General features: G+C 41.7%; 1 protein-coding gene across 4 annotated transcripts in view; it reads left to right on the top strand.

The window, feature by feature from the left end:
- FRMD4B (FERM domain containing 4B) overlaps positions 1-17,365 on the top strand; it is a 324,824-nt gene that overhangs the window by 217,803 nt on the left and 89,656 nt on the right. For all 4 annotated transcript variants that reach the window (XM_044253189.1, XM_044253190.1, XM_044253187.1 and 1 more), the window contains one exon: positions 7,978-8,062. In XM_044253189.1, the coding sequence (XP_044109124.1) occupies positions 7,978-8,062 (85 nt within the window). The remainder of the gene's footprint in view (positions 1-7,977; positions 8,063-17,365) is intronic.

Consider the following 17,365-nt stretch of genomic DNA (forward strand, 5'->3'; position numbering starts at 1 on the left):
CGACAGATTCCTGACAGAGGTAGCACATTATAAGGTTGTGCCTCGTGGTTATTGTCATTGCAAACAAATATTCAAAAGCCAAGGACGAAGGTAAGGTTCTGGAAATTATGGCGTTCTTATAATGAATAATTTGTCACTTTAATAAAAGAGATTAGTGGGTTTTTTTTTTTAAGTACATTGCATTTCAGTGATTCCCCACAGAGAGAGGAGGTGCATATCTGAATTATCCTAGGAATCTTTAAACTAGACAATCATATCCCTCCAAGCCCCAGATCCCCCACATTCCTGGCCCAGCGTCTGACCCGGTGCACTAGAGATGGAGTAGATGTGGTCTTGTTCAAGTTGGTTGTGACAACTAAAAGAGACATCGGGATAGGAAGTGAGTTTACAAAATGCTATAAAAATATAAGAAAATACAATTTTTTCAAAAAACTGGAGTGTTTGTGGAAAAGAAAAAAAACACAGTTTTGCTCTCAAGTAGTTCTCTGTCTATGGAGATGTAGTATTAACCCGGTGGCAGGCACTGGGCTAAATATTTGATGTGCATTGTCTCACTGAGTCCTGAGCTAAACACTGGGGTCCTGCAGATCTGGGATTGGGGAGGTGGGCAACTTTCTCTTGGTTAATTCCCTCCAGGGCACAGGGAGCAGCTCAGAAACACAGGCTGCTTCTGCATGGAAGAAAGAAAACACTGAAGGTGAAGGGCATTTAGCGTTCCCTTGATGAACTTCAGGATTAAACCTCTGTCTTCTCTTTGGTTACAAAACCTCAATGATATGTGCTAAATACGCATGTGACACCTGGGTGTATAGACGCCTCATGATTTATTTATGCACCATATTTCATTGAACCAATTCTCCATTTCCATGTGAGTCCAAACTCCCCCAGGTTGCTGGGGGACTTCTCCAGGCTGGGGGGTTGTTATTTGCTGCTGTAAACTATCTTCTGCAAACACAGGGGCCTCCTTGGTAATGCAGCCCAGATGTGAACATTGGAAAAGCTTGATAGCTAGAAAGCATGCAAGCATTTAAATCAGAGAGCAGGGCCTTGGTGTGACCTCACTGGAAAAGCTCCCATTCCCTCAGGGGAGACAGGGGAGGGCAGGCAGAGGTGGCTCAGGCTGGTACCACCCTGCTCCACACCGAGCCACATCTCATCTCCCAGTCTTTTACTCCCTTCTTCTGAGTCTTTGCTGCTCCCCCCACACCACCCCCAACCACTCCCCTTCTGGTCTTCCCTCTCCTGCCGGTTTTCCTCCTCCTCCTCAAGTCCCCTCTGCTGTCTCCTAGGGCTGTAAGAGACCACTCAGCTGTACCCCTAAGGCATTGTCTATGACACTCAGGGCTGAGAACTCCCTGCATGACTTGGAGAGTTCTAGTACAAACGTGGGGGAGGGGAGGGGAAATTGCTGCCTTTTTTCTGCCAAAGCTGTTGCAAACATGGAGCCTTAGAAAAACTTCGAAAGTTCTCTCAGCACCTGGTGGCCTGGTTCTGGAACACTCAGCCTTTAAAAAGAGTTAAACTGAAGGAGGCATCATGACTATAACCTGTGGGTCCCCATCATTCCACTGGACTTTTTCTCTTTTTTTAAGAAAACCAAATATATGGAGTACAACACAACAGGCAAAAACAATCAAACAAAAACTTTGGCGAAAAAAGAGATTTGTTAATATGGAAAGATGCCCCCAATATAGTCAAGCAAACCACAAAACATGTGACATGATTACACTTCCGTGAAATACATGAGTAGGGAGAAAGTCTAAAATGCTTACAGTAGTTAATCTCTGAGTTGAATGATTCTAGGAATGATTGTTTTTGCCTTTTTGTTAATCTCGATGTATTTTTTCCTACGATGAACACATTACTTAAGCATTTTTTTTTAAATGCAAACAGCAGTTAATTTCTGGGTAGAATGATTATAAGAATGATTTGTTTTTGTCTTTTTGCTTATCTCTCTCCATTTTTTTTCCTACAGCGAACTCATTACTTAGACATTTTTTTTTTCAACGCAAGCATTAGGATTGATAAAAGGAAGAGAAGTTAGAATGTTTGTGAGGGGCTAGCTGCGAGTTATTTTAAAGCTATCAAAGAGTAGATAACTTAGAATAAGCAGAGGACAGGAAACTTTATCTCTTCAAGGAGGAATGTGATCAAAAGCCCAGAGGAATAACTAATTCCTCCTACTGTAGGCCCAGCAGAGGCTCTTTGAAGCAGATGTGTGAGGTCAGCCGGAGCTCTGGGCTACCCACCACAGTCACATCGAAGTGGGCAATATCCCGGAACCTAGAGAAGGTGACTGTTGGCTGCCTTATTATTGACTGTGACCTCCTAAGTGGCGTCACCAATTCTTGACCTTCCAGGCACTTGGTCAGAGGCCACCATCCATAAGGATCCGACATCCTGACTCATACGAGAGATCCAGAAAGACACAGAACCCTTCAAAACTCGAAGCTTGATCCTGATTCCAGTTTTACAGGATTCTATTTCTCAGTGTGCTTTCTGATATCAAACATTATTTGTGGGAATCGGCTCACTCTCCTCTGTAATCTGTTCTCGGGGTGACATCAAAAGGGCAGAAGGAAAGAATGAGTAATGTAAGGAGTTCAAAAAGCTGAAGCATGCAGAAGTTAAAGCTTGGCCTTTAGTGCAGGGCAGGTAATTCTTCGCAGGGATGTGGGATGGTCTCAGCGTCCTGGGCATTGACCACCCAGATGCCAGGACGCCCTCCAAGTCAAGGTGATCCAAAAATGCCTCCCACACTGCCCAGTGTACCCCTACTCTGTCCACTGGGAACTGGTGCTTTAGCTTCTCTCCTGGGTTCAAATCCCAGCTCTGCTCTTTACTGCCCCCTGTGGCTTATTTTCCTCATGTGTAAAATGCACCTTGTTGTTGGAGGATTAAACCTATCAGAACATATAATGTAGACCTCAGTAAATGTTAACGATTATTAAGATATAAATTAAGAGACTGCCTTAATCACATACGGAATGGGTAAAAAAAAATCCATAACATGATATATGGTCTTCAAATGTGGGAGGTTTGGGACTGTCTGGCTTAGGTCAGACCCATTCACGGTTGCCCTAGGTGGAAGATCTCATCGTTTGTCTTTGTCATTCATGGTGCCCAGCCATCCTCTCCACCCCCCATCTTCCCTTTCCTGCCTCCCTTCTTGCCCTCTTCTCCAAGCCTGTGTCCCTCCTTTGCTCGGGGAGAATGGGAACAGGCTGTTTTGCAGTTTGGAAGGGAAGAAGTCACACTTGGATTCTTATGGGTTGCCTGGGGCAGAAAACTTCTTTAGAACCCTTTCGGACAGGTCACAGCAAGGCCCTTACCCTGCTGGGCCTCTAGCCCATCCCTGGGGAGCTCAGAAAGAGCCACACCACAGCCGTGAGCAAAAGGGCAGGTTCCTACAGGCTAATCTGGAGGGCCCTCGCTGGTTCTCCTAGAGATGCCTGGAAATTCAGAAGTGAGGGAATGTCTTTTGGCAGGGGAGCACACTGTGGAAGCAAATAGTGCTTTCCTTGGGGAATTCTCTCAGACGTCACCCCTCTCAGAGATGAAAGGAACATCTGGGACTCCCACGAGCCCTGCATAATGGCTTGGAGAAAGTACAGTATTCTTCAATTACACTGCTGTCTTCAGCACGCATTATAAAGTGAGACGATGGTGTGGCAGGGCCATTACAAGCAATAAGCAGAGATCTCCCTGCTCCAAATGTGGACTGGGATCTGATAGGGATCTCCTTGGGCCTGCGGCTGCGCTGAATGCCAGAAATTACCTACAATGACTGACCGAAACCCAGAAGGAGGCCCTCACTGGACGCCACTCACAAGCCCAGCATTGTTCAGAAAGCAAGGTCATTGAGCAATTCTTGCCCGATTCCCTGTCTTTAAAGATATCACTGAGACATAAGGATCGCCCTGGAACATGAAGTAGGCTTAGTTGCGGAGAACAAGTCGTAACTGGTCAGAAGCATTTTTGTTTCACAGCATTTTCCCGTTCTGGGTCAAAATGGACACCTTAGAGGGCACCTAGGTAGCTCAGTGAGTTAAGCCTTTGCCTTTGGCTCAGGTCATGATCTCAGGGTCCTGGGATCGAGCCCTGCTTCGGGCTCTCTGCTCAGCAGGGAGCCTGCTTCCCGCCCTGCTCTCTCTCTGCCTGCCTTTCTGCCTACTTGTGATCTCTCTCTGTCAAATAAATAAATAAAACCTTAAATTTAAAAAAAAAAAAAAATGGACACCTGGGGAGCATTTGGCGTCCTTGAGAGAAAGAACTTAGGAAGGACACACGCTAAAGTTTTAAAAAGCTTCTCAGCTTAGCCAGTGCCTATCATTATGGTCCCATCCACAGACAAAGAAGAATCTAGTAATAATGCCCACCACCCACTGGCTACTGAGTGACATGCCATCCACTCTGTTGAGCACATTTAAAACATCTCATGGCTCTGGGGTGTGGGGCAGGTGAAGCAGGGGAGCACTGAGCAGCTGCACAGCCAGCTCAAGATCCCAGGATGGGGCTCTCTCCCCAACTCCATGGGGTTGACTTTTGGTCACCATGAATAAATAAATGCCCCAAGAAGAAAATATGGGCCACCTACACGTAAGTGACTATTGAAGAACGATCCTTTCCAAACAACTCCCGTGTTCTAACGCTTTTTGACAAAACCTGTGTTGTCATGAGGCCAACAGGCCTGCCCTTCCCCAAGCCATCTTTGTCACATCACTGAAGTGTGATGTTCTGTTATCCTTGCTAAGTGGTTAGGTGAACACCTGTCCCATCAGGAAGGAACAAAGATAGCTGGGGGGAGCACATAAACTAGAGACAAAACCTCTCCAAGCAAACTCTCTTCTCAAGAAATTGTACTTACTAACCTTTCTGAGGTTTGTCTCTGAAACATATGCCTAGTCAGAAAGCCTGAGCTCCTTTCAGGGCTGGAAATTGAACCGGGGGCTTCAGCTTCACAAAATCTTGGTGAAAATCACTCACAGTAAGCATGCAGAAAGGAAACAGTATCCTTTTGCCAAAAAGGGGCTGGAACAAAAGGTCTTTATTTTACAAGTCTGAGAGAGTTCATTTTATTTCATTAAGAAGCCCTAGATTTTGTTTTCACTTCATGATACATGTTGATAGGTGTGCCTGGGGAGCTGATCTCCCAAAGGACGACACTCACTTTTCATACACTCCATAAATATGAAGCCATTACAATGGTCCCCTTGAGGGAGAGAGAGGATTCTGGGTTGAGAGAGCAGGTAATCAGATGCCGAAGAGGAAAGGTAGAAGGCAGCAGGGCAGGTTGCCAGAAAGTGGTGGGAAACAAGATAGGGGCTTGTTTACTGGAACGAAGGTATAGTCAGGGACTTGGGCTTCAGAAACAAGGTGAACCCAGTTTCTGGTACAAAGCTGTATGTTCAGAGTTGGGCAAGCCACAAGCTGATTTAGAGCTGAACCACCCAGCCCCCTGCAAGTGGTCTCTTGAATTCCTGGAGATTAGCAAGAGGACTGGTCTGGCCGTTATGTCCTCTCCCTGGAATGATGAACTCTCCCTACCTGGTGAACTCATGCATTCTTTAAGACTCGGCTCAGTTGTCCAAGGGGACGTTTCGTGCCCTGTGACACTTAGGGCTACGGATTTCAAGCTTGGCAACCCTCTCCCTCTTGATTCGTAAGCCGAGCTAATTGCAACCCTCCTTCGGGCCCCATGGCATTGTGTGCGTGTTACTTTTCATTGTGATTGTTATTGTACAAAAGCATTATATCACGTGGGTTTGGAACGTGAACTTTGAAGTCTGAGAGGCCTTAGTTCGAATCATGGCTCCACCACTTCCTACCTGTAGGGCTTAGAGAAGATGACTTGACATCTCCATCTCTGTTTCCCCATCTGTAAAATGGGCTCATAATTTGCTACCTGTGGCGTCTGGTTGTACTGCAGATTAAGTGAAATGATTGTTGAGAATAAAATGAGACAAAACATGGAAGGCACTTAGCACCTGGCTAGCCATAAGCAAGAGCTCAGGAGATTGTAGCTGGCCCACTGCAGCTGCCCCTTTCAGGAAGCTCCCATTACCTCAGCTGACAGGGATAAAGTACTTGTAGAAGCAAAGAGAGAAAGCAACTGGCACCATCACCACCTAGTTGAACCGGAAGTTCCTTCAGGATGCAGCCATTGAGTTGCCTGGCCTGGAAGGAAGAGCGCTTAACCCCAGAGAGGCTCCTTATGTGGGACAAGCAGAGGACCAACCAAGCCCCTGTGATCCCTCAGAGGGAGTGACAGAGAAACAGTGAAGGCAGAGTGAGGCAGAAGCAGAAGCCACCAGTCAAGGAAAGAAGGGCAAGTCCACAGCGGGAGCTGAGCGCACAGAAGCAAGTGAGTCACTGCCCCGAGGTCCAAAAGCCCGGGGCACCCCTGAGTAATGCTGCCGAGGCCGCTGGAGGTCTGGGATCTTACACTCAAAGCTGGAGTCATGGTCCCCACCCCGCCGCCACACAGCATTTAATTCCAGAGAATGGGTTTTTATTAACAATTGTTAATATTTGAGTGTTTCCCATATATTACTTAGTTTAATCCTTTCAAGACCCCCCAAACCATGACATGAGTGCAACCATGACAGCCATTTTAGAAGAGACACAAAGAAGCTGATGATCATACCCATAAGGCCATACAGCTAATAAATGGTTAGAGGGGGGAGTCCCTATCTGGACCTTTCCTGTTCCAAAGCCTGTTTCCCCCAAGCCCCACGTTCTCCTCCATGTCTGAGTCCTTCACTTTCCTTCCTCACAGACTAGCTGTCGTCAGTCTTCCTTAACCTCACTTATGAGATAAACCCTTGTAGGGAAAAATATAAAGGATTTATTCTCTCTCTGGAACTCCCCTTGATGATTCAACATTAGAGGTGGAATTTTTCCAATGATTTTGCCATCACCGTGATAAAATCATCCACGGTCCTTTTCAGTTTCATTTATTTATCCAACATCCTGTCCTCGTTGAGGGGGCAGGGGATGGAAGACAGTTGCCAAAGAACTTTCATGATGGTGTGCAGCTAACACCAGGCTCCCCGAGCCACGTCCGATTCTCTTCCAGGAGCCGACCTGTGAGCTGTCTTGGGGTGTTAGGTCTCTTCATGCATTATTCATCAAGCAAAGCTCCAAACTTGAGAAAAACTTCTGCGCCTCCTCTAGGCTGCTCAGCCACCCAGGGCCTCGTGTTCCCTGGCCAGCCTCATCATTAGGAGATTTTGAGAACAGACCAGAATAGTGAAGGACTCCCCTCCCCTCCTTACAAGGGGCTGTCAGAGCTCTCCAGGGAGCCAGAACTAAAAGCCCAGGGAAGGGGGTGGGGAGAGGCCTAGAATACTCTTCATTTGCATGAAAAAAAAGTCCAAGGTTAAGTGCTTTGGCTTCCTGCCGAGAGAAAACCCTGGCCTGGAAGGATGACAAGAAAGAAGTGGGGTGTGATTGAAATTTGGCTGGTGGGTGCCTGGCAAGGTGGGCGTGGGGCCCTCACCACTCAAGTCTGAGACTCAGGGAGGACGTCAGCATTCCATTATGTACTTCTCACTCAGTCGACTTCTACTTTCAGCCCTCAAAGCTCACCTGGGCTGTGTTTTGAAGCTGAGGTATATTACGAGCTCCCAGAACACATGTCCAAGAATGATCAACACAGATAAAGCTGGGTTTGTAGCTGGATTCCATTTCGGATTTCTCTTGAGTTCACCGTCCAACACACACAAAAACTTTTTGTTAAGAGATTTTAACTGCATGTATGCCTACGTTCGTATCCATGAATATTTATTTGTACATACAGGTAGACATACGTATGTGTTACAGACTTCTTTTAAAAGGAAAAAAAAAAAAGCACAACTGCTTCCTAGTTCCTCAGAATCCTCTCTGCTTTTGGGGACGCTAAATGAAGACATGAGACATCATGCTGAGGGAGGGAAAGAAATCTAAAAAAAAAACAATTTCTGTACTATTTTTCAGGTTTTACATTGAAAGCATATCGTTTTTAAAGGATAAAACCACTGTGGAGCTGTTTTTCCTGAACGCCAAGTCCTGTGTGCACAAGGTAAGATGCCCCAATTGTTACATTCAGTGAATGACCCCAGACGGACTGGAGTAGAGGGGGACAAATGGTATTGCCTAGATTTTCCTGTCCAAAGAAAAATGGCCACAATCTTTTCCACAGCTGTTAAAAAAATAACTCAAAAATTTTAAACAAAAGGCAGCTCTTCTCAAATTCTAAGAAAGACAGCCACCTGCAAGGGACTCACACTCACAGACAACTACCATGGTCTTTTTTTTTTTTTTTTTTTTTTTTTTTTTATTTATCAGAGAGAGAGAGGGGGAGAGAGCGAGCACAGGCACACAGAATGGCAGGCAGAGGCAGAGGGAGAAGCAGGCTCCCTGCTGAGCAAGGAGCCCGATGTGGGACTCGATCCCAGGACGCTGGGATCATGACCTGAGCTGAAGGCAGCTGCCCAACCAACTGAGCCACCCAGGCGTCCCACAACTACCATGGTCTTAAAGGCAGCTCCACAAAGAATATTCCAGAAAGACGCAAAGATGGAGCAGTCAGATTGGGATTGAAATGTCAAAAAAGTCATCCTGGAAATCTTGTTTCACAGAGTTTCCCCTACCTCTCCCATAATTCCAAACCAATCTTACTTAGGGGCCTCTGCTCAGAGCCACATGTTTTAAAGCCAGTGTTTCAGGGGCACCTGGGTGGCTCAGTGGGCTGAGCCTCTGCCTTTGGCTTAGGTCAGGATCCCAGGGTCCTGGGATAAAGCCCCCATGGGCTCTCTGCGTGGGACTCTCTGCTCGGTGGGGAGCCTTCTTCCTGCCCCCACCCCCTACCTGCTTCTCTGCCTACTTGTGATCTCTGTCAAATACATAAATAAAATCTTTAAAAATAATAATAAAAATAAAATAAAGCAGTGTCTCAGTAATCTGTGGTGACGGGCTAGTTTTTTTGCTATATTGTTTTTTTATTTGTATCCAATCTTTGGAGGATACATTGCTTCTGTAAAGTGCAGTGAACACGAATTGCTAGAGAAATGATCCCATGCCCGGATATCAGATTGCTCTAAAGCCTTCTCAATTTTGACCTTACCCCCTTGCAGACTATCCTTGCCTTCAAGGCTTCTACTCCGTCCCCTCAAACCAAACCCTGGGCCAAGGCAGGGAGCCTGTGAACCTAGAGATGTTCATCTGGAGAGAACTTCTCTATTCTAGGTTATAGTCTCAGTGTCCGGGATCTCAGAGCCCATGCCCATTTCCAGGGCCTTCCAGGGCCCAGAAGGTGGGAGCCCCTTCTGTCCAGATACATCACCCTAAATCTGAGGGGTGCCCAGGATGCCTGGCCTAGAAAGACAATGGGGGCAGACTATATATGGGTTAAGGAACCTACGTTGGTACATTTCCCATAGGTCCCAAAATGTTAAGGGCGGCTCCCTGAACACACACAGACAGAGCTTTAATCGATTGAAGACTCAGACTGGGCATGGTTTTTGTTGCATTTTTTAAAACAGCTGTATTGAGAAATAATTGGCTGTACATGTTTAAAGTATACAGTTTTGTAAGTTTTAACATGTATAGTAGCCATGAAATGATCGCCAAAATCAAGAAAGTGCATATACCCAGCAACTGTACATCTGCATTTTCTCACAATGGAGCAGTTTACATTTTCTAGAGTCATGTACAGACAGAATCCTGCAGTGTAGATAATGTTTTTTGTTTTATTTTTTTGAAAGATTTTATTTATGTATTAGAGAGAGAACAAGAGTAGGGGGAAGGGGTAGAATGAGAGGGAGAAGCAGACTCCCCACTGAGCAGGGAGCCCAATGTGGGGCTCCATCCCGGGACCCTGAGATCATGGCCTGAGCCAAAAAGACAGACATTTAACCAACTGAGCCACCCAGGTGCCCCATCTTTATGTCTTCTTTTGGTAAGCATAATTATTTTGAGATTCATCCATGCTGTTGCATGTATCAGTGGCCCATTCCTTTTTACTGTTCAAGTATTCCATTGTATGGAGGTACCTTAAATTGTTTTTCAATTCCCCTGTGGGGTTTTTCCCCCCATTTTTTCTTAGTTTTACTGAGATATCATTGACATATAACACCCTGTAAATTTAAGGAGTACAGTAGAATGATTCGATACATATATATGTTGCAAAATTATCCACTCACCTGTTGATGGGTATTTGGGTCGTACCAGTTTGGGGACTATTACAAATAAAAATGCAATGAACATTCATGTACAAGTCATTGTATAAACACATACTTTCTTTTATCTTGGGTAAATGGAGCAAAATGGCTAGGTCATATAAGTAGATATGGTTAATTTTTAAGGTACTGCCAAAATGTTTTCCAAAGTGGTCTTCAAAAATCAGTTTATTTTTATGCATGAGTTTATTTCTAGACTATTTTGTATTTTGTTTCATTGATCTATTTGTTAGCCTTTTTGCCAATAACATACTGTTTTGACTATTATAGCTTTAGAATGTCTTGAAATCAGAACAGACTCTAGATTATTCTTTTTCAGCGTTGTTTTGTTTATTCTATTTTTTGCATTTCCATATAAATGTTAGAATCAATCTGTCAATTTCAAAAAAGAGAAAGAAACAAAATAAACAAAAAAACACCTGCTGAGACTTTCATTAGGATTGCACTGAATCTATGGATCAATGTGCAAAGAACTGACAACTTAGCAATATGGACAGACCCAGGACACAGAATATAAACTCCATTTATTTCAGTCATCTTTAATTTCTCTAAAGAGTGTTTATAGTTTTCAGCCTACAGGACTTTTGTCAGATTTGACCCTATATCTTCCATATTATTTGATGTAATTGTGAATGGTATCTTTCTATTTCAATTTCTGAGTGTTCATTACTGGTATATAAAAATACAATTTGTTTTTGTACCTTTCGTGAATCCTGCAACCTTCCTAAACTCATCATTTTTGGTAGCTTTTTTGTAGATTCCATCGGATTTTCTTTGTAGACGTTCATGACATCTGCTAATAAAGATAGTTTTAGCCTATCTTTATTAGTCTGCCTGTTTTTTTAATTAGTTGTCAAGTTTGTAGACATAGTTGTTCAAAATATTTCCTTATCTCCCTCTTAACATGTGGTCTACAGTGCTGTTACCTCTTTTATCCTGGTATTAATAACGGGTGCCTTTCTCTTTTTTTTTTTTTTTTCGAATTAGTCTGGCTTAAAGTTTATCGCTTTTGAGCTTCTCAAAGAACCAGCTTTTGGTTTGAGTGATTTTCTCTGTTGTTTTTCTGGTTTCTATTTTATTGACTTCTGCTATGATCTTTATTATCTTTATCTTTTATCTTTATTATTTCTTTTCTTCCTTTTTCTTTGGGCTTCATTTGTTCTTCTTATTCTAGTTCCTTGAGATAGAAACTGAGATCACTGTTTAGAGATGTTCTTTTCTAATACAGGCATTTAGTAGATAAAATTTCCCCCTGAGAACTGATTTAGTAGTATCCCACAAATTCTCGCATGTTGTGTTTTCATTTTTATTTACTTCAAAAGATTTCAAAATTCCTCTTTTGAATATCTTCAATGGCCTCTTGTTATTTAGAAGAATGCGGGTTTGGTTTCCAGATATTTGGGGATTTTTTTTTTTTTTTTTTTTTTTTAGAGATCTTTCTGTTATTTATTTCTAATATGATACCACTGTGGTCAAGGAACACACTTTGTAGGAATTAAATCCTTTTAAATTTATTGAGGCTTGTTTTATGGCCCAGAATATGTTCCATCTTGGTAAATGATCCATGTACACTTGGGAAGAATGTGTATTCTGCTGTCACTGTGTGGAAGGTTCTGTGAATTTTATCACTGCTTTTGATTATGAGAGGCACTGGTATAGCTTTCTTTATGGTTCTTACGATGGGTGTTTATTGAGCATCTCGGACTTGTGGTTTTATAGTTTTCATCAATTTTGGAAATATCTTAGCCATTATTTTTTAAGATTTTATTTCTTAGAAAGAGAGAGAGAGCAGAAACGGGAGAAGGAGAAGCAGAGTCCCCGCTGAGTAGAGACCCTCACTGGACATGGGACTCTATCCCAGGACCCTAAGAGCATAGCCTGACCCAAAGTTAGACACTTAATGGACTGAGCTACCCCAGAGCCCCTATCTTAGCCATTTTTAAATTTATTTCCAATTTAATCCCACTATAGTCCCACTATAGTCAGAGAACACACTTTGAATGAATTAAATCCTATTTCATTTATTGAGACTAGTTTCATATATATACTATAGTATATATACTATAGTTTTAATTAAGTAGACTTGGTTGATAGTATCATTCAAGTCTACTATATTTTGCTGATTGTCTGTCTGCTTCTTGTATTAAGTATCGACAGAGGGATACTGAAATCTCCAGCTCTTACTGTGAATGTTTCTATTTATTTTTGCAAGTTGACCTAATTAAAATATTAGTTTTGTTTCATACATTTCAAAGCTCTGTTATTCGGGCATAAATGTTTAGAATTGCTGTGTCCTCTTGATTATCACTGTAAAATGAACCTCTTTATCCTGGTAATATTCTTTTTTCTGAAGTCTGCTTTGTTTGGTAGTAATGTAATCACTTCAAGTTTCTTCGATTCATTGTTATCATGGTAAATCTTTTCTCATCCTTCTGAACTATTTGTATCTGTATATTTGAAGCACACATTTTGAATACAACATTAATTGCATCTTGATTTTTTTTAAAGATTTTATTTGTTTGACAGAGAGAGAGATCACAAGTAGGCAGAGAAGCAGGCAGAGAGAGGGGGGAAGCAGGCTCCCTGAGCAGAGCACCCTATGTGGGCCTCGATCCCAGGACCCTGAGATCATGACCTGAGTCGAAGACAGAGGCTTATTAACCCACTGAGGCACCCAAGCATCCTGCATCTTGATTTTTTAATGCATTTTGGCAATCATTGTATTTTAACTGGTTATATATATACTACGTACATGTAGTATGATTTTTGACATGGTTAAGTTTAGGTCTGTCATTTTCCTATTTATTTGATGTTTGTCTCATCTGTTATTTTTTCCTCTGTCTTTTTTTGGATTTGTTGTGTATTGTATGATTCCATTTTACCTCTTTTGTTGGAATATTAGCCATAACTCTTTGTTTTATTCTTCCCATGGTTGCTTTAGGGTTTATAGTATACACTTTTTTTTAAGATTTATTTATTTATTATTTTAGAGGGGGTGGTACCGGGGGAGGAGCAGAGGCAGAGGGAAAGAGAATCTCAAGCAGACTCCCGCTGGGCAGAGCTTGACATGGGGCTCGATCCCACGACACTGAGATCATGACCTAAGCTGAAATCAAGAGTCTGAAGCTCAAGTGACTGAGCCAACCAGGTGCCTCTGGAGTATACATCTGTAACCTATTACATCTACCTTCAAGTGGCATAATAGCATTTCACGTGTAACGCAAAAACCTTACACTAGTGTATTTCTCTGTCCCCCATCAGCCTTTATGCTGTCAGTGCCGTACATTTTACTTTCTGATGTATTATCGGTGCACACAATATTGTTGGTTTTGTGTGAACACTTGATATTTCTGCCTGCTTTTAAGATTTTCTTTTTAATAGTCCTTTTAATTATGAGGTGCTACAGTATAGTTTTCTTCATGTTTCTTGATATTGGTATTTTTTGAGCATCTTGGGCCTGTGAGTTTATAACTTTCATCAGTTTTTGAAATATCTCCACCTTTTCATCTTCAAATATTTTTTCCTATTCCCACCCATGCCTCCTTTGCAAACTCTAGTTATACATATACGGACAATCTGAAGTTATCTCACATCCCAGGGGTGCTCTCCTTTTTATTTAGTTATTTTTGTGTGTATGTTTATTTTGGATAGTTTCTATTGCTCTATCTTCAACTTCATATATTTTCTTTTGCAGTCTAATCTGCCATTGGTCTCATCCAGTATATTGAGTTTTTATCTTTAGAAGTTTGATTGGGATCATTTTGCTACCTAATTTTTTGAACATATGAGATACAGTTATAATAATTGTTTCAAAGCCTTTCTCTACTTATTCTAATATCTGTGTCAGTTCTGGTAGGTTTTGACTGATTCATTTTTTTCCTCCTCATTATGGGTCATGTTTTCCTGCCTACTCTTTGCATGCCTGATAATATTTGAATGAATGCTGCATAGTGTTTAATTTAAATTTGGGGGCACTGCCTATTTTTATATTCCTGTAAATATTCTTGATATTGTTTTGGAATAAAATATAATTACTTAGATGCATTTTGACTTTTGTCAAGTCTTAGTTTTATGATTTATTAGGCTGACCTAGAGCACTGCTCACTCTAGAGCCAATTATTCCCCATTACTGAGGCAAGACCTTCCTAATGGTCTATTCAATGCCCCATGAATTATGAGTTTTTTTCCGTAGGAGCCAGCTCTGTGTGAGGACCAGGCACTCTTCCCTTTCATCTTCTTAGATAGTTTTTCCCCAGCCTTGGGCAGGCTCTTTCCATGCATGCAATGATCAGTACTCTGTATATCTTCAGGATTCTCTCTGTGAAGCTCTCCTTTCTCTGGCACTCTATTCTGCAAATTCTATCCATTTTGGTCTCCCCAGTCTCTCAGCTCTGTCTCCTCTACTCAAGAGCGTGTACCTTGCTCCGTGTAACACCTTCACAGCCCAGGAACATTCTCATGGCTGTAAGTGGGGGCAGTCACGGGGTTCACCTCATTCAAAGTTCACTGTCCTTTGTTGCCTTTTATTCACTATTTTGAAAACTTTTGTTTCATATTTCTTGGCTGGTTTTTTAGGTTTTTTTTTTTTTATATGGTTCTGTTTGTTTGTATATGGTGAGAAGGTAAATCCAGTCCCTGTTAACCCATCTTGGCTAGAAACAGAAGTATTCAGATCAGAGTTTTTGGTTAAATCTATGGAGAACGTAAAATGTCTTCAGCACCAAAGACTTTAACATAGCCTTTCTTTGTTGGGACTTGAGCTTCCCTAAGAACTCCAAGAGTAGATACCTATATAGCAAATGCAGCATTTCCTGAGTCAAGAGAAAACATTTCGTAAACCACCGTTGGTCATTATCTTCTGTGTGGAGAAGTACAATTACCCCTTGTTATATTTTTCACTACCTAGCTGGCCATGGGCCAATGAAACAGTTTCCTTGATTGCTTCTTTGCTCTGTTGCTGTGTAAAGACAGGTACAGGGAAAATTTTAACTCATGATATTTCTCTTGTAGATTTGTGTGCCAAATTCTGTCAGTCTTGAGGAAGTACTGAAAAGTGGAGTTCGTTTAACTTCTACTTCTTCTTATGAATGTCAGTTCTTGAGACATCCTTTCTAAATGGAAAGGGATTTTGTGACTTGTCAAAGAATTTAGAACTTTTACAAAATATAGTATTGTTAGGCACTATGACCTATGAATATTTTTGCAATAATTTTTTAATTCAGTTGTAAGAATTTAGAGTTGAATAATACATTACATGTTAATAAAAAATAAAAATTCTTTTTAATTTAAAAAAAAGAATTTAGAGTTGAATATTCTCTATCTAAGTAATATGCAGATGACAAGTAACAAATGGTCCCAAGAGATGTTATAGGATCTGGTAAGTGATAACAGGATCACATCGCTATTTGGTAAAGCAGCTTTTGGGTAATCTCTAAGATAAATGATAGTTTAAGTACATCACACACAGGGAATAACATCTGAATCATGGACCCAGGAGTCAGTACATTTTATGAGAACATAGTCTCAGCTATAGAACACACATGGGTGGATTACTGCTTGGTGAAAATCAGTCACTGATGTGATAGCTGCTGTTAATTTACGGCCCAATGCTGGATATGCGGGTAAACGGGGCTTCCTTCCACACTGTGCCGAGGACATGCTACCTGGCAATGATGTGTTCAGCACCTCTAGTCATCCACTACCCACACTTCTTTCTCCCTGCCAGATAGCTGTCCCTGTCTTCCAGCTCCTTCCTTCCACTGAAGACAGAAACAAATCCAGGCAAGAAAAGAGAGCTCTTATTTGCAGATACTGACAAAGCCACAATATCTTTTTGTATGCTTTGTCAGAAAGAAATGCGATTTGTGATTAAGTTTCATACTCTGGTTAGCTATGTAAATGTGGATTTATGTTTAAAAAATTCACCCTCTGAGTATAACATTTGAAACACTGGGTGGTTCCCAGTGGTTTCGTAAATGTCATTGCCCATGAGAAGAAGTCATTGGTAGCTTTCTGTTGAAAGACATATTGGACCTCATTTTTGAGTTTGGGTATCCCAGGAGAGTCTGAAAAAGGAAGAGAGAATTTTCACTTTTGTTTACTCCAAAGCAAATCCCCATGTACATAGTGTGGTAGGAACTGGGCATTCAATGAATTGTTGTACACTAACACAATAAATGAATGGAAGCTGTTGATGATGAACGCTTGTTCCCCAAGAAGTCTAGAAATAAACAAAACGGCCTGTCTGTTGTATCACATGACTAGCATTAACTCTGAAATGTATATAAACTTACTGAGAAACTAAACATCTAAAATGCTTAGAAAATTTCATTTTCCTGGTATTCCTGAATATCATTTAACAATGCTATGGTAACTGTAGTTACAATTTTCAGCAAAGGAGTAAGAATGATCCTATAATGGAGAAAACTGAACATATAGTCCAACTTTTATTTTAAAAAAGTTAAAAGGGCATTAGATTGTTCTCCAGTTATTGTAGATATCAATTAAATGTCAACAGTAATCTTACAGAAAACTAGTTATGGTCAACGTCAGTTACAAAGCTATCAACATATAGGCCAAAGTCAACCATGGCTAGAACTGAGTACATAAGAGAGTATTTATCTAGCAATTCTTTCCTTTTGGTGCCTGCTACCTGCCAGCACTGTTTGAGGCTGTTTATAACTGGGAATGCTCCGAGGATTTCTTGATTTTTCTCCTTGACTTGCTGAGCCATTTTTTTCCCATTTCAAAATGATCTGGTGAGAATCGGAGCAGTGTTTCTCATTGTGTGACCTTTGACTACTTTTATCAGATTTGCAACAAGTGATCATTCTTAATGAGCAAGCTCTTGTCTTCTTGCCTCTCTCCAGAGCACAGAATCAGAACTGAGGCGAGATGGAAATCAGCCTTTTCAACAAGTTTCTTTGGTGATTTTCCTGAGCACTTTAGTTGAAGAACCACTGGGTTTTCTGCGTGTTAAACATGCAGAATATTTAAATATGGGTTGAACCCGGCTTTGTGACATACAAATCAAGGTCCAGAGACGACTCTAGAAAGATGCCTTTTCATTTCTCCTCTTCTTTCCTGGCAGTTAAAACAGGAAAGGCATTTCCCTCTTAAGAACAGGAGAGCAGAAAAAGATATGA

This window comes from Neovison vison, chromosome 6 (genome assembly GCF_020171115.1).
Source record: "Neovison vison isolate M4711 chromosome 6, ASM_NN_V1, whole genome shotgun sequence".
Lineage (NCBI taxonomy): Eukaryota > Metazoa > Chordata > Mammalia > Carnivora > Mustelidae > Neogale > Neogale vison.